This window comes from Astyanax mexicanus, chromosome 18 (assembly GCF_023375975.1).
Source record: "Astyanax mexicanus isolate ESR-SI-001 chromosome 18, AstMex3_surface, whole genome shotgun sequence".
NCBI lineage: Eukaryota > Metazoa > Chordata > Actinopteri > Characiformes > Acestrorhamphidae > Astyanax > Astyanax mexicanus.
In genome coordinates, this window is record NC_064425.1 from 17,466,266 (window position 1) to 17,482,918 (window position 16,653).

Genomic DNA, 16,653 nt, shown 5'->3' on the forward strand with positions numbered 1-16,653 from the left:
GACTTAATTGATAAAATTATTTTTTAATGCCACTGGTATTATAATAATTCAGTAGCACAGGAAATGAATGCATTAATTATTTTGAAAAAGCAGAAGTTTAAACTATTGAAAATATAAAATAAATGACAAAAATTTCATCCAAAGTAAATAAATAAAAACAAATCATGGTTTGTAAGCAAAGTCCACATACCAGCTCTTCTTAATAAGTAAAAAAGAATGCACTATATTATAAGGTCAACAATATACAATAAATCTACTTGATTATTGTGACACTCCTATGCATAATGACACCACTAAAATGAACACAACAGATGACATCAAGATTATCAAATATTACTTACTTATAGGTTATATCCATTTACTGTACGATAAGTTGTTAATGTAATTATTGTGACAGGTCTGATCAGCTGGTTTTAAGTCAACGGCACATATCTAATCTACTACAAGTGGTCGTTTTTATAGAAGAGACTAGTATTCTGAAATATAGTTAATTAACTAACTAAGTAACTATGCAACTAACTCTAACTAGCATTCTTTAAGATGGCCACATGCCTACACACTGATAAGAGACAATACTGACAACCTGATAAACCAGCACATTGGTAAAATTACAAACGACAAAACACACGCAAAAAAGACAAAATCCCTCCCTAAAAGTGCTTTCAATAAAGGTCAAATTAATACACAGTTAGTTAGTAAGATAACCGAAAGTCAATGCTGGCTACATCCTTGGCAATATGTCTATAGAGCTCACCAGCAGCCCATTCAAACTGATTCCTGTAAAATTGAAGAATTTCTATATTATAAGTGACATGTTTCATAGCTCTGCAGCGCCTTTAAACTGTTTAATACCACAGAGGACTTAATAATGAAAGCCAGACCTGCCAAAAGAAACGTCAAAGCACATTAGCAGCTCCAGCTAACCTCTACCCACCTGACTCCTCTGCTGCTGCTGAAGTCTCTCCTGGAGAATGGCCTGGGCCAGTCCGCCTGTGGCACCGCTGTCCCCCTTCTGAGTGGAGAGCGTCCTGACCGCCTCCAGCGCCGCGGTGGCCCCGGCTCCGCTCCTGAGCCTGAGGAGGCCCCGGCTCGCCTGGACACACATGGGGAACACAGACACCGCCGACATCTTGAATGCTAGCGGCTTGTAGCCCGGCGTAAGTGGAAAGGACAAACGCCTCTGATTGGCTAAATATAGTTTGATTGACAAGCGAGAAAACCAACCGCGGTTCTTGTGGTGCCTGAAAGGCGGTCATTCGTGTTTTTCGACGTATCCGCTGACAGACGGCGTTGACCTTCGAGAGCAGATAAAAGTGCAGTAAAGTGGCCTTGATACATAACAGAAAAATCCCCCCAGTGTGAGTTACATCTGAAAAGTCTCATATAAAAGTAGATTAACACGTTCAGGTAGAAAATAAATTATTTTAATTCATTTAGAAAAAATGCTAACTAAAAACAGTAGCTCAATGCGCTACTGGTGAGATATATTTCAAAATAAAAGTCAATTGAACAAGTTCAAACGCACAGCTTATACAATATTACCAAATAAATTCACTGTGGAAGAGACAGCAAATAATATTTATATAACTTACCGGTCAAAAGTGCTTTTTATTTTCTCATCTTAGCAATAACTTTATTACCGCACTTGACCTGTAAGAACTAACAATAATTTTTCTTTCAGTGATGAAACTGAGAATTAGACCGATGTTAAGCTGAGCTAAAGGTAAAGTTCTGGCTTTATATGTAATTTCTCAAAATAATAAGTACATTGAATACACTTAAAAAAAATTAAGCCTTTAAACAACCTTTATTAAACATTGCCTAATAGGCATCGGTTAATGTTGAAGTTCTGACATTGAATTTAAAGGCTTTGCATGGTTTGGGGCTTTTATACACTTATATACAAAGCTTTTATGAAACATTTATAATAATATTAAATTCCACTCTTTACACTGCGAGACCATAGTATAGGCTATAAGAATAGAATACAGGATATATACATTTAATGCGATACAATTTTATACCATGCATATAAAACCAGAACGTTGAATCAATGCTAAATCAATGTAAAATCAATGAGCACAAATTAATTAAATTACTAAACTCTGAAACGAATATCTTTGAAATGTAAGAGTTATTACATAAGGCAATTTTAATTATTATTATTATTATTATTATTATTATTATTATTATTATTATTATTATTATAAGGCTTTTTTTTTTACGACGATACTGCCTCTAGACCAGTAGGTGGTGGTAACGCACCTGTAGTTGATCTGCAAACCGCTATAACCCAGAGAGAAGAAGAAGTTAGCATTAGCTAGAAAGCTAACCTCACAGTAAAAGTCTCTGTTTTCTGTGTTAAATTACCTGAATACCTGATTCAGGTACATTATCATCCTCATATATCGGCTAATCGATCACCTCCAGAGGACAAAGAAGCTGGATAAAGAGCGCGGCGTTTCTGAACAGCTGTACGGTAGGTTAGGTTAGCTATACCTAACGTTACTGACTGAGTTAAGCTCGTTTTAGCCTGTTAGCTAACGCTAGGCTAGCTGCTCGGTATCCAAAGTTGGAACCAGTGGAACATGTTAACGCTAGCTTAGTTAAACTAACGAGCTAACTAACCGGCTATGTAAACACAATTTAGATCTCTGGAGAAGCTATTTTAGAATTATATCCGCAGTGTATAGAAGCCAATTTTCGTAATTTAGAAAAATATATAAGGGTCCTCCACTAAGTCATAATAAGATATTTATAAAATATCATAGCTATATATCGCGTAATATCTCAGAATTACGACGCAATATGTCATCATTATGACATAGTATCTCATAATTATGAATTAACATCTCAGAATTGTATAGTTATAATTATGACTTAGCATTTCTTAAAAATGATTAACTAAGCATCTCATAATTATGAAGTGGTATCTTGGTAGAGAACCCTTATTTTTTTCAAAGTCAATGTAAACCTTAATGTAATTTTGACTTGTCCCATGTTGCCATTGATTTATTTGGTATTTCACATTCTCTTACAATTGTAATGCTATAATTCATTATAAATATTACTAGTAAAAGTCTGGGTCCATATTTGCGTGAATTATTTGTTAAAAAAATAGCGATTAATGAATTCTAATGAAGTTGAATGAAATCTTTAATGAAACGAATGAAGTCTATTCCTATATATTCTTATTTATTTAGTATATTTAATTCTATATCTTCGTGAAACCGTGCTGTAATTAAAAACTTGAGCTTCACCACAAGCATTTCAATGCACAAATATCATATGTTGTGCAAATGACTGACACTGAAACTTTACTGCGCTATGTGATGAGACATTTAAATTGTTCTTTCTTTCTTTTTTTCTTTTAAAGATATGTGAAGGTGTGGCGAGAGCTTGTCCTGACAGCTTCCCCACCAGCATTCACCACGGCGGGGGACATCAAGCCCACTGTGTGCAGGGTGGTCATCTACCTCCAGAGGGATATGTCGGGAGAGAGCTGCCTGCACCAGCGTCCTCCGCAGGTTCCGCCCACCGTGTTAGTCTCTGCAGTGACCTGCCCCAAGACCAAGACGTGTTGCCAGGAGGGCACTGTGGGAAACAAATATGTGCGACTCAATGTGGGAGGAGTTCTGCACTACTCAACTGTGCAGGTGCTGACGCGACAGGACGGCCTGCTGAAGTCCATGTTCAGTGGCAAGACCGAGGTTTTCACGGACAAAGAAGGTAAACACTGGGCCACTGACGACTAGCACTGCAATAACCCAATACATTACATGTTAAAGTTTCCATATTAATTGCAGGCGTTGACCACACAACTAAAAACATTTTGCAAAAACTTAGTTTTGGTTCCTCAAAAATTTGCTTTCTTTATTGACATATCACAATAAATTCTGGGTGATTCTAATCTTTCAGTATGGATGCAGTCATCTCTGACAACTCAGTGTATCACAATGCACTAATGCATTTTTTTTGTTTGAATGCAGTTTTTTTTTTTGTTCGTGGGCTGAAAGGATTTTGTTCTCCTCAGGTTGGATTTTGATCGACCGCTGTGGGAAGCACTTCGGGTCAATACTCGGCTACTTGAGGGATGGAAGTCTGACCTTGCCCAAGAGCAGGCAGGGGATCATGGAGCTTTTGGCAGAGGCCAAGTACTATCATATCCAGGGTTTGATAGATTTGTGTCAGCAAGCCGTTCAGGTCAGTGAAGCTTAACTGGGTCAGAGTAGTTTTAAAAACAGGTTACAAAAACTGAAAAAAATAAATAAAGCTGTTCTCTCTGTAATCAGTAATGGTGTGCTTGTCCTTGATTGTTTTTTTTTAATCACAGGATAATAAGCAACAGGCTTTGTGTGTTATCCCTGTCATTACCTCCTCAAAGGAAGAAGAGAGATTAATACAGGGCTGTACAAGGGTAAGGTTGTGTTTTAATAATATTATTTGGCTAACAAACAAAACCTTGATTCATTGCGGTTTTAATATGAATTATGTTATTATTATTATTTTTTTTACAGCCAGTAGTGAAGCTGCTCTACAATCGAAGCAACAACAAATATTCCTATACCAGGTAAATGAGTAATTAGAAGATTTTAAGCAGTTTGATGTATGTATCTCAATGCAAATGAAAAAATGTAAAAAAACAAATTACAGTGTATTTAAGATATATAGAGATTTTAAAAAAATCTTTTTAACATTTAGAACAATTAATATATATATATTTTTATTTTCTTTCAAATATTTGGCCAATCCTAGAGATCTGAGTTCTTAACTCATTTTTAACTATGTCTCTTAATTGTCCCTCGCTGAACCTGTTTTTTTATTATTATTCATTCGCCAGCAACTCTGATGATAACTTGCTTAAGAACATTGAGCTTTTTGAGAAGCTGTCCCTGAGCTACAACGGACGAGTACTGTTCATGAAGGATGTAATTGGGGACGAGATCTGTTGCTGGTCTTTCTACGGACAGGGCCGCAAGTTATCTGAAGTTTGCTGCACATCTATTGTCTATGCTACTGAGAAGAAGCAGACCAAAGTAAGAACCGTATTTCTCAGTGGAATTATGGATCTAGTCGTTGTTTGGTTTGTTTTTTGTTCTTTTTAGCCATGAATTTATGAATCATTCTTAAGAAACTCATAGGTTTCCAATTAATGATTTCTGAATAAAAAAATCTGTTTCTGTTCAGCTGTGCTGTTTAAGCTGTGTGTACAACCTGCCAGCTGTTTGATTCGTCCTATTCACAGCTCTGTAAACACAAATGACTACTGAACGTCTGTCCATAAAAACAGCTGTCGCACACTAGTGAAGTCCTCCTTATCGGGAATAAATAGCCAGTACTGCGTTTTGAATATTTTAATGATGTGCGAATTCAGCTATGAGTCAATCTGTAAACATTGCATCACTCTCTTCATCTTTATTCAGATTTTCATGCAGAGAATATACGAATTTATAAATGCATTCATTTTTATAAAGAACACTCAAAGCCCTCCAAATTAGACGAATTATTATAGTTTTAGTATTATAGTATTATAGAAAAATATTACTCTTTATCTTATTTTCGTTAGCAGATTAGCATTATATGCCCACATGTTTTTGTGGACAACAAAACAAACAAATCTGCTAGCAGCTTGAGTTGTTACTATAGCTGAAACAGATTTGTGAATGCGCACACACAGCTTGTCTAGTCTCTATGAAAGGTATTGCAAATAGAATAGGACCCTTATGCATAGGTAAATGATATGGGTGTCACGATTCTTTAAATCCTCGATTCGATTTTATTTTTATTTTAGGGTCACGATTTGATTTGATTTTCGATTTTATTTTTTATTTTTTTTACAGCAGAGAGGCCTATGCCAGTTTTAGATTAGTCTATGGTCATTCATTGGTTTGATTCATCAAATTTACAATATCTTATTTCAAAAGGCGGGATTGATATAAGTGATGCAAAGTGATAAAAGTGATCTGTAGCACAACACTAGAGGCACTAATGATTCAATGAGTCAAATGTTTAATAATTTAATTAAGATATATTTATAATGCCATCTAGTGGCTTTTTTTGGTAGCAGCAGTGTGCATTATTAAAATAAATAATAAAAAAATACAGGAACAGTCATGTAAAAAATAGAACAGTTAGAGCCTTAACAAACTGAACTCTATCCTACTATAACAGTTAAACATGAAAAATAAGACTTTAAGACTTTTTCAGTCCCTGAGAATGACAAGTTTTTTTCTTTAACAAATATATATTATTAACTTTATCTGAGAGAAAGATGCTCCTTAAAGTACAAATTACTATAACTATTAACATATTTGAGGCTAGACAAAACAACTGTTATTTTGATATTTTCTAGTTTTCTTTAAGAAGGTGAGAATGTCCACATTCTTTGGAGAAAGGGCTGCTCTTTGAGAGACCGCTGCGCCATTTGCGTAGCGTGCTGTGCCATTTACTTAGCGCGCTGCGCCATTTGCGGGAGGGATCGTCGATCCTCTTTTTCACTTAGATGCTCGTGACCATGACATCATACATAATGCCAGGTCTATGCTAACCTTATAAGTCTGTCGTGGTAATTGCTTTGTAAACTTTGTGGTAATTACTATTGTGCACAACTACAATATATGTTTTGCTGATTTCAAAATTGCCCATAATGTTTTACTTAGTAAGGAGAGCCTGTTCAAACAAATAAGCTGGTATTGTCTTCTTTGTTGAAAAGCAGGCTTTATTTTATTTTTGATTTATTTTGGATATTTTAAGAATAAATATATACTGTATTTTTGCAATATAAGGTGCTCTTAAAATCCTTTAATTTTCCAAGAAATCATCAGTGTCTTTTAATCCGGTGCACTTTATGTATGAATTTTATCAGTCAGGTTGTAAGAAGCAGTAAAGCCACTCTGCTGAAGTACATTGTTATTCAGGAGTTTCAGTTTAGTTCTCCAGCACCAGGGCTGGAGTAGCATTAGCATTAGCCACTAACCAATATTTCCTCTTCAGAGGTGAGTATGTCGGAGTGTTAAAACAAGCTATATGGGACGAACCGCTAGCTAAAAACCCTGGCTTACCGGAACCCTCAGGGTTTCTCAGTGTAGCTCTGTCGGGCAGTTAGCCGCTAATGCTCCTTAGTGCTGGAATAATTCGGGAATCTAGGCTTACTGTAAATAAGTGTTTTAGCGCTCATTTGATTTAAAAAAAGTATTTTTTAAAATACATTTTTGATTACTTAGCTTAGTTTTAATTAGTTAGCTTTAGTTTAGCTAACCCCCACCACCACCCAGTGGCAAAACTTGCTAAATTACAAGTTCCTTATACTCTTATACTGTCTTTTAAAATGCACCTTATAATCCAGTGTGCCTAGACCAGAAAATAGGTGTTAATGATAGTGTGCCTTATTATCCGCTGCGCCGTATAGTGCAAAAAATACAGGATATATAATCCAGTGTCTAGTCGTTTAGAACTAAAAGTAACCTGCACTTGAATTGGTAGTAATTTTTTTTCGATTATCATTTTCTCAGTGGCATAAATTCGGCTAGGTGACAATATAATGTATCACATTTCTTTTCTCAGTATTTAATTTAAACTAAAATCTGTATTGTGACTGGCCTAAAAACAGTGAATAAGCAGATGTTGCAAAGCATGTATCTACACTGTGTATATTTAACATGAAATGTTTTAAATACTCTGTTATGCTTGAGTATAGGGCTGGCTGATATGGGAAAAGTGTGCATCATAATATCCTTCTTATATTTCTTTCATAAAAAATAAAATATTGTCGAATTGCTCAGCTCTACAGGAGTATGATAAATGTATATGACTCCACAGCTCTGATTTGCTGCTTTGTTTCAGGTTGAGTTTCCTGAGGCGCGGATCTACGAGGAGACACTGAATGCACTGCTTTATGAGACACTCCCAGTCCCAGACAACTCTTTACTGGAGGCCACGCGCCGCCGTGCCCACTGTGGCTCCCACAGCGAGGAGGAGGAGGGCGTGGAGCTGAGGGAGCGCGTACGCCACATACACATAAAGAGATACAGCACCTACGACGACCGGCCACTTGGACATTAGCTGTGCGGAGGACTCCGTTCTACTTGCTCTTCCAAATATCTTTTCCACTTGTGCCTCTATTTTCGTCCTGCTGTGGGCGAAGGCTCGCATTATGTACTAAGCGCGCACACTGTGTTCTGCACAGAGCACTTTTAGGGTACACTGTAAGGGTGAGAAAGATATGGAGAAAAATGTATTCTATACTCTAACCAGACTCCTTTATTGGGATGTTTATTCATACTGTGTGCATTATGATTGCTGGTGTTTTAATCAGGGGTGTTTTGTTTGTTGTTTCTGATACTTAATATGATTCCGTATTTCTGGACATTGTGCAGAATTCCATGTAGTGCCTTTAACACTAGGATTATTTTTTAGTTATAAATCTTAAGACTTATTTTTTTGGTAATTGATATGTAAAAGTTAACTATCTTTAATCAGATCAATAGATGAGTTATGAGGTGAGGAAATGAAGTGAGTCAGTATAAAGGTATTAAGGGTTTAAAGTATTAGTTTGGTTTAAAATTAGAGCAGTTGATCAGCCAGTTTGGACATGTTAGGTTAAAAAGGCTGACCAACACTGGACTACTGGACTACTAACTTAGAAAAACAGAGCTTCTCTCAAATTGCTCTATTTTACCTCAGCAAAGTATAAAGGATTATTCCATTACTGTGTCATTTAAATATGTACATTTTTGTAGCTTTTCCGAGTTTTTAAAAATCAGCATTAGTTTGTTTACTAAAATGAAAGTAATGACAGTCTTAAGTCCAGTGTTTGTTAGCAACATTAGCCTAGCATCCACCATTGTAAACTACAGAAACACACTTCAGATAAGATATAAAGACATCTTGTAGTTTATTGACTGCATCCTGGGGGTGAATTAATGAATCAGTGAGGAATTAACCTTGGATCTAATTTACACCTGGTTAATTATATCTTCCTGAGCATCAGGATTATATCTGGATAAGTGGAAGCCACTCCAAAATGTTACACAAAAAACGGTTACAATTCCGATCAAATCTGAGATGGGTTTGAGCTACGTTAAAGCAGTGCATACACATCCGTGTCCCCATGACTCATTTAACAAATCAAAACTTCTCCCAGTAAAATTGAATCTCTCCCCATGCAGTGTGTTATTGCAAGTGGTCTAAACTAGTGACTCACTAAACAAAACAAAGCATTTGGCCTAAGACTGGATTTTAACAAACTTTCTTTTTAACAGATTTTTGTGTTGCACTTTTTTCATGCCGTTACAAAAGTACATTGTAAAAATATTAAGTACACTTAATATGTTTAACATCCCACCAGACAAACCAATAAACCACAATACAGTGTTTCTGCTACATATGTTTTGTATTGGTTGCCCACCACTGCTTAATTATTGCCGCTGCTTCTGCACAACTTTATGAAACGACATGAAATTGCAATTATAAAACACTACAGTACACTAATTTCAAATGAGGGATGCAGAGACGGCAGCTGTCCTTGGCTAGGCTAGAGGGTGAAGTTAACTGTATTTTAGGCTGGATTACTCACTGAATAGATGACAGGCTGAAATCCCTTTTTTTTTAGATCAGTCTTTAAACTGCCCTGTGGCTAAAGGGAGCCCTCTGGTGCTTTTTTTGGGCTGACACTGTTAAAAGAAATTGTAAAGTAAGTAAGTCATTGTGACCTGAAATAGCCTAAAATACATTTGTATTTGTTTGGTATAAAGTATTCAGCATTAGGGGTGGGCGATATGGCTCTAAAATAATATCACAATATTTCAGGGTATTTTTGCGATAATGATATAATTGGAATTTCTGGAATATAGTATAAGAGTATAACAGTATAATCATAATGTGGCAAAATAAATGATATAGCATAAAATAATATAATGCAGCAAAAAATATTGCAGAATATTTAGTGCAGCATATAAACTACAAACTAAAACAATTATACAATAAATACACTTAAAGCTTCACAGTAAATAATAGACTATTTTTAAGACAAAACATCCCTGTTAGCACGATATGGATTTTAAATATCATGATATTTCGGTGTCACGATATATTGTATACGATATAATTTGCCCACCCCTATTCAGCATCTTTAATTCTTTGGCCATTTTCAGCCAAATATATTCGGTCGCTAATTATTCAGTTCAGCCCTAGTTTAAACCGCACTGCCAAAGCTGTTGTCTAAAATTGTAAATTTTCAGATCCACAACCGTCTTTAGCACAGGACAGGAATAAGCTGAACAAATGACCACATTTTAGCTTACAGAGGAATTGAATATCAATGTGACCAACTGAAGACTCCTTTTGGTACCGATTGTAAATGCATGTGGCTAAAAGCTTATTAGAATATAATCTACATACTAATCACATGAAGTGACCAGGTGTAAACAAGGCCTTATTATTATTTGTATTCATTAATGGCTTTAAATAGCTGTTCATTTAAAAGGTGCAAAACAGATCCTGATAAATGGTAGTTAAAATATAAACTCCTTTTTATGTGTGAAGGGGGGAGGTTTGGATTGTACACGCCAGGTTTTATGATGACAATTACTCAAAAATGTACTGAACAGTGTGGACGTGCGAGCTTTCGCCCACTGTCAAACGTCTGTGAGAAATACCACACTACTGATAACTCTATCCAAGACACTATTTAACCACTGCCACATCATGGTTACGCACTCGTTCAGTGCGTTCTCAGTGACTGCGCTATCCTGACAGCCTTAGGTACATTATAGGGTGGGTTCAGTGTATGTTCACTATTAGCAAATGCTTTATTCTGTTCAGTTGTGTACTAAAAAAACACTAGTCTTCAAACTTACTGTTTTAACTTACTTCTTGAAAACTTAGTATTTAAGTTATAAATAAAAAAAAAGTGTCCATGGTGATATACTGTATGTGTGTCACAAAATACCCACATAGTGAGCCCATGTAAAAGATGTGGGTGTATCTTTACAGCACTTATCCCATCACTTTACCTTGTGAAGTCCTTAAGTGACATACTAAACATCCTAAGCACATGACCGGACTGTGTGTGAAAGGTCAGATGACCACAGAGAGTGTAGATGTGTTGGGTTAGTGCTGGAGATAAAACTAGCTCCTTTTTAAAATGTGTGTTTATTGTTTGCTTCTACAGATTTGTTCAACACAACTTCTAGAACGAAATTTTAAGATACAAGTTATTTTAAGTTTGCTGTTATTTATGTTAAATCAGAGTTTTAACCATTGCTCTCTATCACAATAAGAAAAAAACATGAATGAGCTGCTTAATTAAATTAACTTGTTAATTTTTTTATTCTGTATTTATACTCACAACGGGGCTGGGCTCTTTTGGGTTTACATAGGAGCTGAATGGCTAAAGAACATCACACTCCCTGTAGATACTTGGAAGAATCTGTTAAAAAGATTTACATCAGTCTATGCCAAAATCTTCCATATATATTGTAATCTGTCATTTAATGTGAACTCACTGAGATCTGTTAATTGATGTTCCTGTTTTTTTTATATACATATTTTTCTAATTTATTTACCTCAATATTTAAAGTTGAACATTTTTACATGCTAACACAAATAGAGAGCTTTCGGTAGGACTGTTGTAAACAAATGTTAAGCACCTTTATGCTTTTCTTTTTCACATTTTAGGAGGCCTTAATCACAATAATGCCTTCTTCTGTATAACTGTGTGTTGGGAAATCGTATAAGAACAGTGAGCCAGATCTGGAAATTACGAGACCTAAAGGAGGTAAAGAAAAACTTGGTGGTGTATTAGTGATAAATGCATTTTGAATGTGTTTTTTCTTTGACAAGTTATATTCTTGTGACTTCCGGTAAATGCAGTGTATTTTGTTTAAAGATGTATTTTCCTAAGCCTTTCGATGCCTTTTTGACATTACCTTCTCTACCATTTTTCTTCTTGTTTAAAAGATTAAAAGTGTTGAAAATGTGTGTGCGTTTCTGATTCTGTGCCCCAACAGGTACCTTTTGTATGAACTCATATTTCAGTCCATTTTTAAGATATATAGAGGGCCAGTATAAAAATCTAGTTTTAAATTGGTTCTTTCATTGGATAATCTCCATGCACTATGCTGCATAGTCCAGGTCTAAGCCTCATCCCTTCCTGAGAACTGACCCCATGGGAAAGTTTTCCCAACCAGGATTAAGCCTAGATTTAGATTACACAGCATTTTGAATGGTGATCTATCATTAAAAGTAAAATTTAGTCTAGCATAAGGCTTAAACCCTGTCAGGGAATCAATTCCTTATGTAAAGTCTATAAGTTTTACATTTATTACAGTCATGTTAAAAAGGTTTATATTTTGAAAAATATTTAAAGGTAGAGATTAATTGACATAGTAATAGAAGTAAGCTTTTGACTCTGAAGAAATGACATACAACTTATTTGTAAAATGTGATTAAAAAAAATGCAGAGACAAAGATTTAGACAAATTATTTATGACTTAACTTAGTATCGGGACATCGGCTGCAGATAATAAGACCATTAATAGAGAGGATTTTGGAGGAGCCTGTCTTTTTAAAGACATTCAGGCTGTCTGAAACTGGAAGTAGCTGGCTGTCTTGATGCCTTGCTTTTCATTATGTCTCAGAAGGCATTTTAGTGATGATGGTCTTTGAAAGCACATCACAAAGGCAGCTGTAGGTCCAGTGATACAATTAAGTCCTTATGTTTGGATACTTAGACACTTTATTGCCAAAAGAATCTGCATGGTGATGTGAGGCTTGGATGCAGCTGCTCGGTTGTGGAAAAACCCTTTCCATGAAGCTCTCTACGTGCTACTGTTCTTGAGCTGATCTCAAGACCACATGAACTTTGGAGGTCTGTGGTGACTGACTGTCATTTTACTTTGATAGAGCGAGCTGCTGTCTTTCCCAATCACATTCACTGTGTTATAATATCACTGACAGTATGTAGTAGTGAGGAAATTTCACGACTGGACTTTTGCACAGATGGCACCCTATCACAGTAGAATTCACTGAGGTTTGTAGAAGCAGTCTCCATGACTAGGTGCTTGATACACCTGTGGTAATGGACGTGATTGGAACCGGAGATTGGGATGAGTAAATAAACTTTCTTGGCAATGTAGTTTGTGTTGCAAAAGAGAAACTTCCACAAATGTGGGATGAATAGAGATGCCATTCTCCTTCACTTAGAGGACTGAGCAGTTCTTCATGTCCAACCCAGGTGATGTTATACTCAGGCGGTGCATAATTAGAAGTATTTAGTATTATATAAATCCAGTAATTTTAATAATGAACATACTCAGCGTTATCTAACTAATATTTATAAAACTGGCCTTTAATTTCTGGGTACTTATAGCAGCCTGCATTGATTACAGTCTGTTACACAGTTCCTAAATGACCATTAAATGTTTCCTTCAGACCATGAATGCAATAATAGCCACCAAATTGTCCTTTCTGACAAAAGATGACCTTTATCACCTAAAAGCAGCAAGCTTTGTTCTCCCTCTTCTGAGCGTCATTTAATAATTGGCGGGCTATAATAATCGTGGCGGGTTCAGGAGATCATGTGCAGCTCGGGCTGAAGAGGAAGAGGGGCTATAAATAAAACCGCTACGTCTCATTGATGAAGCGCTCAGTGGGCGGGGCCTGACCGGACTGACGTAAAGACGGAGAGAAGTGAACATGGCTCCACTTGGCGTTTGTGATTTTCCACACCTGTTTTCCGACAAGCCCCGCCCCTTATCTGGGATAGGCTGGGAGTTTAACAACAATGGGTTGTAGATTAAACTGCAACAACTGACTGGATTTATAGCACTGTGTTGTCTAGAACCACGTACTGAACCATAATCTACCCTGCTGTTTTAAACATACTGCAGACAGCATGCAGGGTTGGTCACAAATTATAGTAAAACAAGAAAATGTAAATAAAGCATTGAGATTATTTCAGTATTATTTCAGTAACATCAAACATCAGTGAGTCATGTTTTGATCTGAAATCTAAGGAAGAATTTGAATTTCTAATAATGGCAGCAAAAATTATAAAAGTGTGGGTAAAGCCTATTGTCTTTTTAATTTTATTTGATGAAAATGATCCAGGGCCTGACTGTATTTACTCAAAGTTATGTTAAAATGGTGAAAGACTTTTTTTCATTGTTTATATTCTTGCACTTCTTGTATTAAGTGAGATTTTTGTGTCTGTCTATCTGTCAATAAATCAAAACTTAGCAAATCTAGCAATGGCAACTTTACAGACACAGGAAAACAAATTCTTTATATTTCTGAATCATTTTGGAGCACAAAACACCATTGCAGCCATTTGTCAATAAACTAATTGTTAGCTTCAGGATAAACACATAATATATATATATATATATATATATATATATATATATATATATATATATATATATATATATATATATATATATATATATATATATATCCAATGGACAGAAAGAAGAAGTGACAAAAACAAATACATTTAGTAATACACTGCCTGGCCAAAAAAAAAGTCGCCACCAAAAAAAAAAGGTCACACGCTTTAATATTTGGATGGACCACCTTTAGCTTTGATGGAATAACCTGGTCTATATTTAGTATATTCAGGTAGTCAGCTGACCTCATTCTTTCAGCACATACTGTTGCTGAACCTAGACCTGACCAACTGCAGCAACACCAGATCATTTGATTATTTAAATCCAGGTAGTGCCTTTTTTATTTGGCCAGGCAGTTTATGAAACCAGTTCCAGGAGATTTAATTATTTTGTCCCTTACATTTATGCATAGAGTACCCTGTCAAGAAACAATAAGATTGCACTCAAAAAAACATATTTTTAAAATTACTTTGCATAATAGCATTCTTATTGGTTCATTCATTATACAAATTTAATACAATATTTATTGTAATTTTAAATTATGCTACACAGTAAAATTGGTAAAACTGAGATTTTTTTAAATTATTTTTTGCATTATATGCCTGTTTATGTTTATTATCAGTGGCTTTACTATAAGATATTTCTAGCCAATCTCTGCCGGAGGGGGCGGGGCTTGGCGGAAAGCGGGTGCGGAAACAAATAAGCCCGCCTACAGCGGCCCCTGGATGCGTCAGCGCTCAGCTGTCAACACACACGTTCATGTGAAAAGAGGAAGAAAGGATAAAAACAGGGAGCGGGAGAGGACGGCAGACAAAGCCCACAGACCTGAAGGTGTGACCAGCCAGTTTATGCTGCACGCCCGGTTCCCTAACAGTCCGGGGCAATGGGTTCGTCCGCAGACGAGGAATTTAAAGAGAAACTGCTGTGGAACGTGAAGCGGGAGGTGAGTAGTGTGTGTGTGTGTGTTATTTTTGTGTGTGAAGTGCTGCTGCTGCTGCTGCCGCTGCTCCTCCCTGATGAACTACTGAAGAACATGGGAGCAGACAGAGAGGAGCTGTGTACTGTACTGCACTTCATTAGTGCACCTAATTTACTGTGTTTAACAACACAGCATCATTGTTTTTTGTTCAGGTCCTGCAGTTCTCTGTAAGCTATACTAGAAGTTTGAGAGTATGCTCGTGCTCCGCTCTCCTCTCTGCTTTGCTTTACATTGAGATGATTTATCTAACTGGTTCAGTGGAGGAGCTTTTTTGAAGATGCACTGATTTCAGCCCACTCCCACTCCTCACACTGTGGAGAAAGATAGTAGATGCAGGTTTTTGTCTTGTCTACATTAATTAGACAATATATGGATCTATTTTTCACTGTAGCCTATTTTTATACTATGTAGCTAGTAGATATCTATCTATGTTAGTAGTGCAGCTCAGTGTGAAGCTGCTCTTCATAATGTGCACAGTGGACAATCTGGCTATAGCTACATTCATACCTGTTGAATGGATGGATAGCAACCAGTCTTTAAAAAAACATGTTTTTTGTGCTGCACACAAACATAACTTGTGGCTTTTTTCAATAAAGAGTTGGATATCAGATATCCCACAGTTTTCTGTATCTAAACACACACATATGAACAGAAATCTCTGCTATTTCTGCTGCTGTACGTGGACTCCATCATTAGCCACACACTGCAGGCTAGGTCTCTCTCCTCCTTCATCACTGGAGCCTATTTCTGTTATCAGATATGGCACCATCTGCCATGCTGCTTCACTTCCACTACATTATGAGTCACTCTTTGGCTTTGGCCTGGTTGTGTATGTAGTCTATGTAACCCATAAAAAAGTGGGTCACAATCTTCAGATGATAACATGGGTGCACTGATATGGGAATTCTAGACCAATATCCAATATTTTTCATGTGAATCTGTCGATTATATGCCAATATGTACACCAAAAAATAATAGAATGTAGAAATCGAAAAGCAATATCCTCCTTATTCATTATGTATTTGGACCAAATTTTCTGAAAAATGCAACATTCATTACAAAGCTCAGGTTGGCTTCGTATTCATGGAAGTGGTGCACCATTTAAGGTGGATTCATAGATCTAATTCTGCTCTAAAACATGTCAGACCTGAAATAAAATGGGAGAATGCTGTATTCTTTCAGTAATGCACATAAACTCTTCTACTTACTTTTTTACAGCAAATAAATCCAATAAACTAAAATATTTAATAGTTTTCAATAGGTTTCATTTCATATTGACCTTTTTAT

General features: G+C 36.2%; 3 protein-coding genes across 4 annotated transcripts in view; 2 read left to right on the top strand and 1 right to left on the bottom strand.

Annotated features, from left to right (window-relative positions):
* timm50 (translocase of inner mitochondrial membrane 50 homolog (S. cerevisiae)) overlaps nucleotides 1-1,171 on the bottom strand; it is a 34,330-nt gene extending 33,159 nt beyond the window's left edge. The window contains exon 1 of the mRNA XM_007245989.3: nucleotides 935-1,171. Within this exon, the coding sequence (XP_007246051.3) occupies nucleotides 935-1,129 (195 nt within the window). The 5' untranslated portion in view covers nucleotides 1,130-1,171. The remainder of the gene's footprint in view (nucleotides 1-934) is intronic.
* A 1,113-nt stretch (nucleotides 1,172-2,284) lies between these two features.
* On the top strand, nucleotides 2,285-11,977 carry tnfaip1 (tumor necrosis factor, alpha-induced protein 1 (endothelial)). Its single transcript, XM_007245990.4, has 7 exons — nucleotides 2,285-2,479; nucleotides 3,377-3,729; nucleotides 4,034-4,203; nucleotides 4,334-4,417; nucleotides 4,518-4,570; nucleotides 4,841-5,036; nucleotides 7,843-11,977. Exons 2-7 carry the CDS (start codon nucleotides 3,489-3,491, stop codon nucleotides 8,059-8,061), a joined length of 963 nt encoding a protein of 320 aa, XP_007246052.3. The 5' UTR covers nucleotides 2,285-2,479; nucleotides 3,377-3,488; the 3' UTR covers nucleotides 8,062-11,977.
* Nucleotides 11,978-15,122: 3,145 nt separating this feature from the next.
* Nucleotides 15,123-16,653, top strand: part of sgsm2 (small G protein signaling modulator 2) — a 72,313-nt gene continuing 70,782 nt past the window's right edge. For both annotated transcript variants that reach the window (XM_022668836.2, XM_022668837.2), the window contains exon 1: nucleotides 15,123-15,330. In XM_022668836.2, coding sequence (XP_022524557.1) covers nucleotides 15,271-15,330 — 60 coding nt within the window. In that variant the 5' untranslated portion in view covers nucleotides 15,123-15,270. The remainder of the gene's footprint in view (nucleotides 15,331-16,653) is intronic.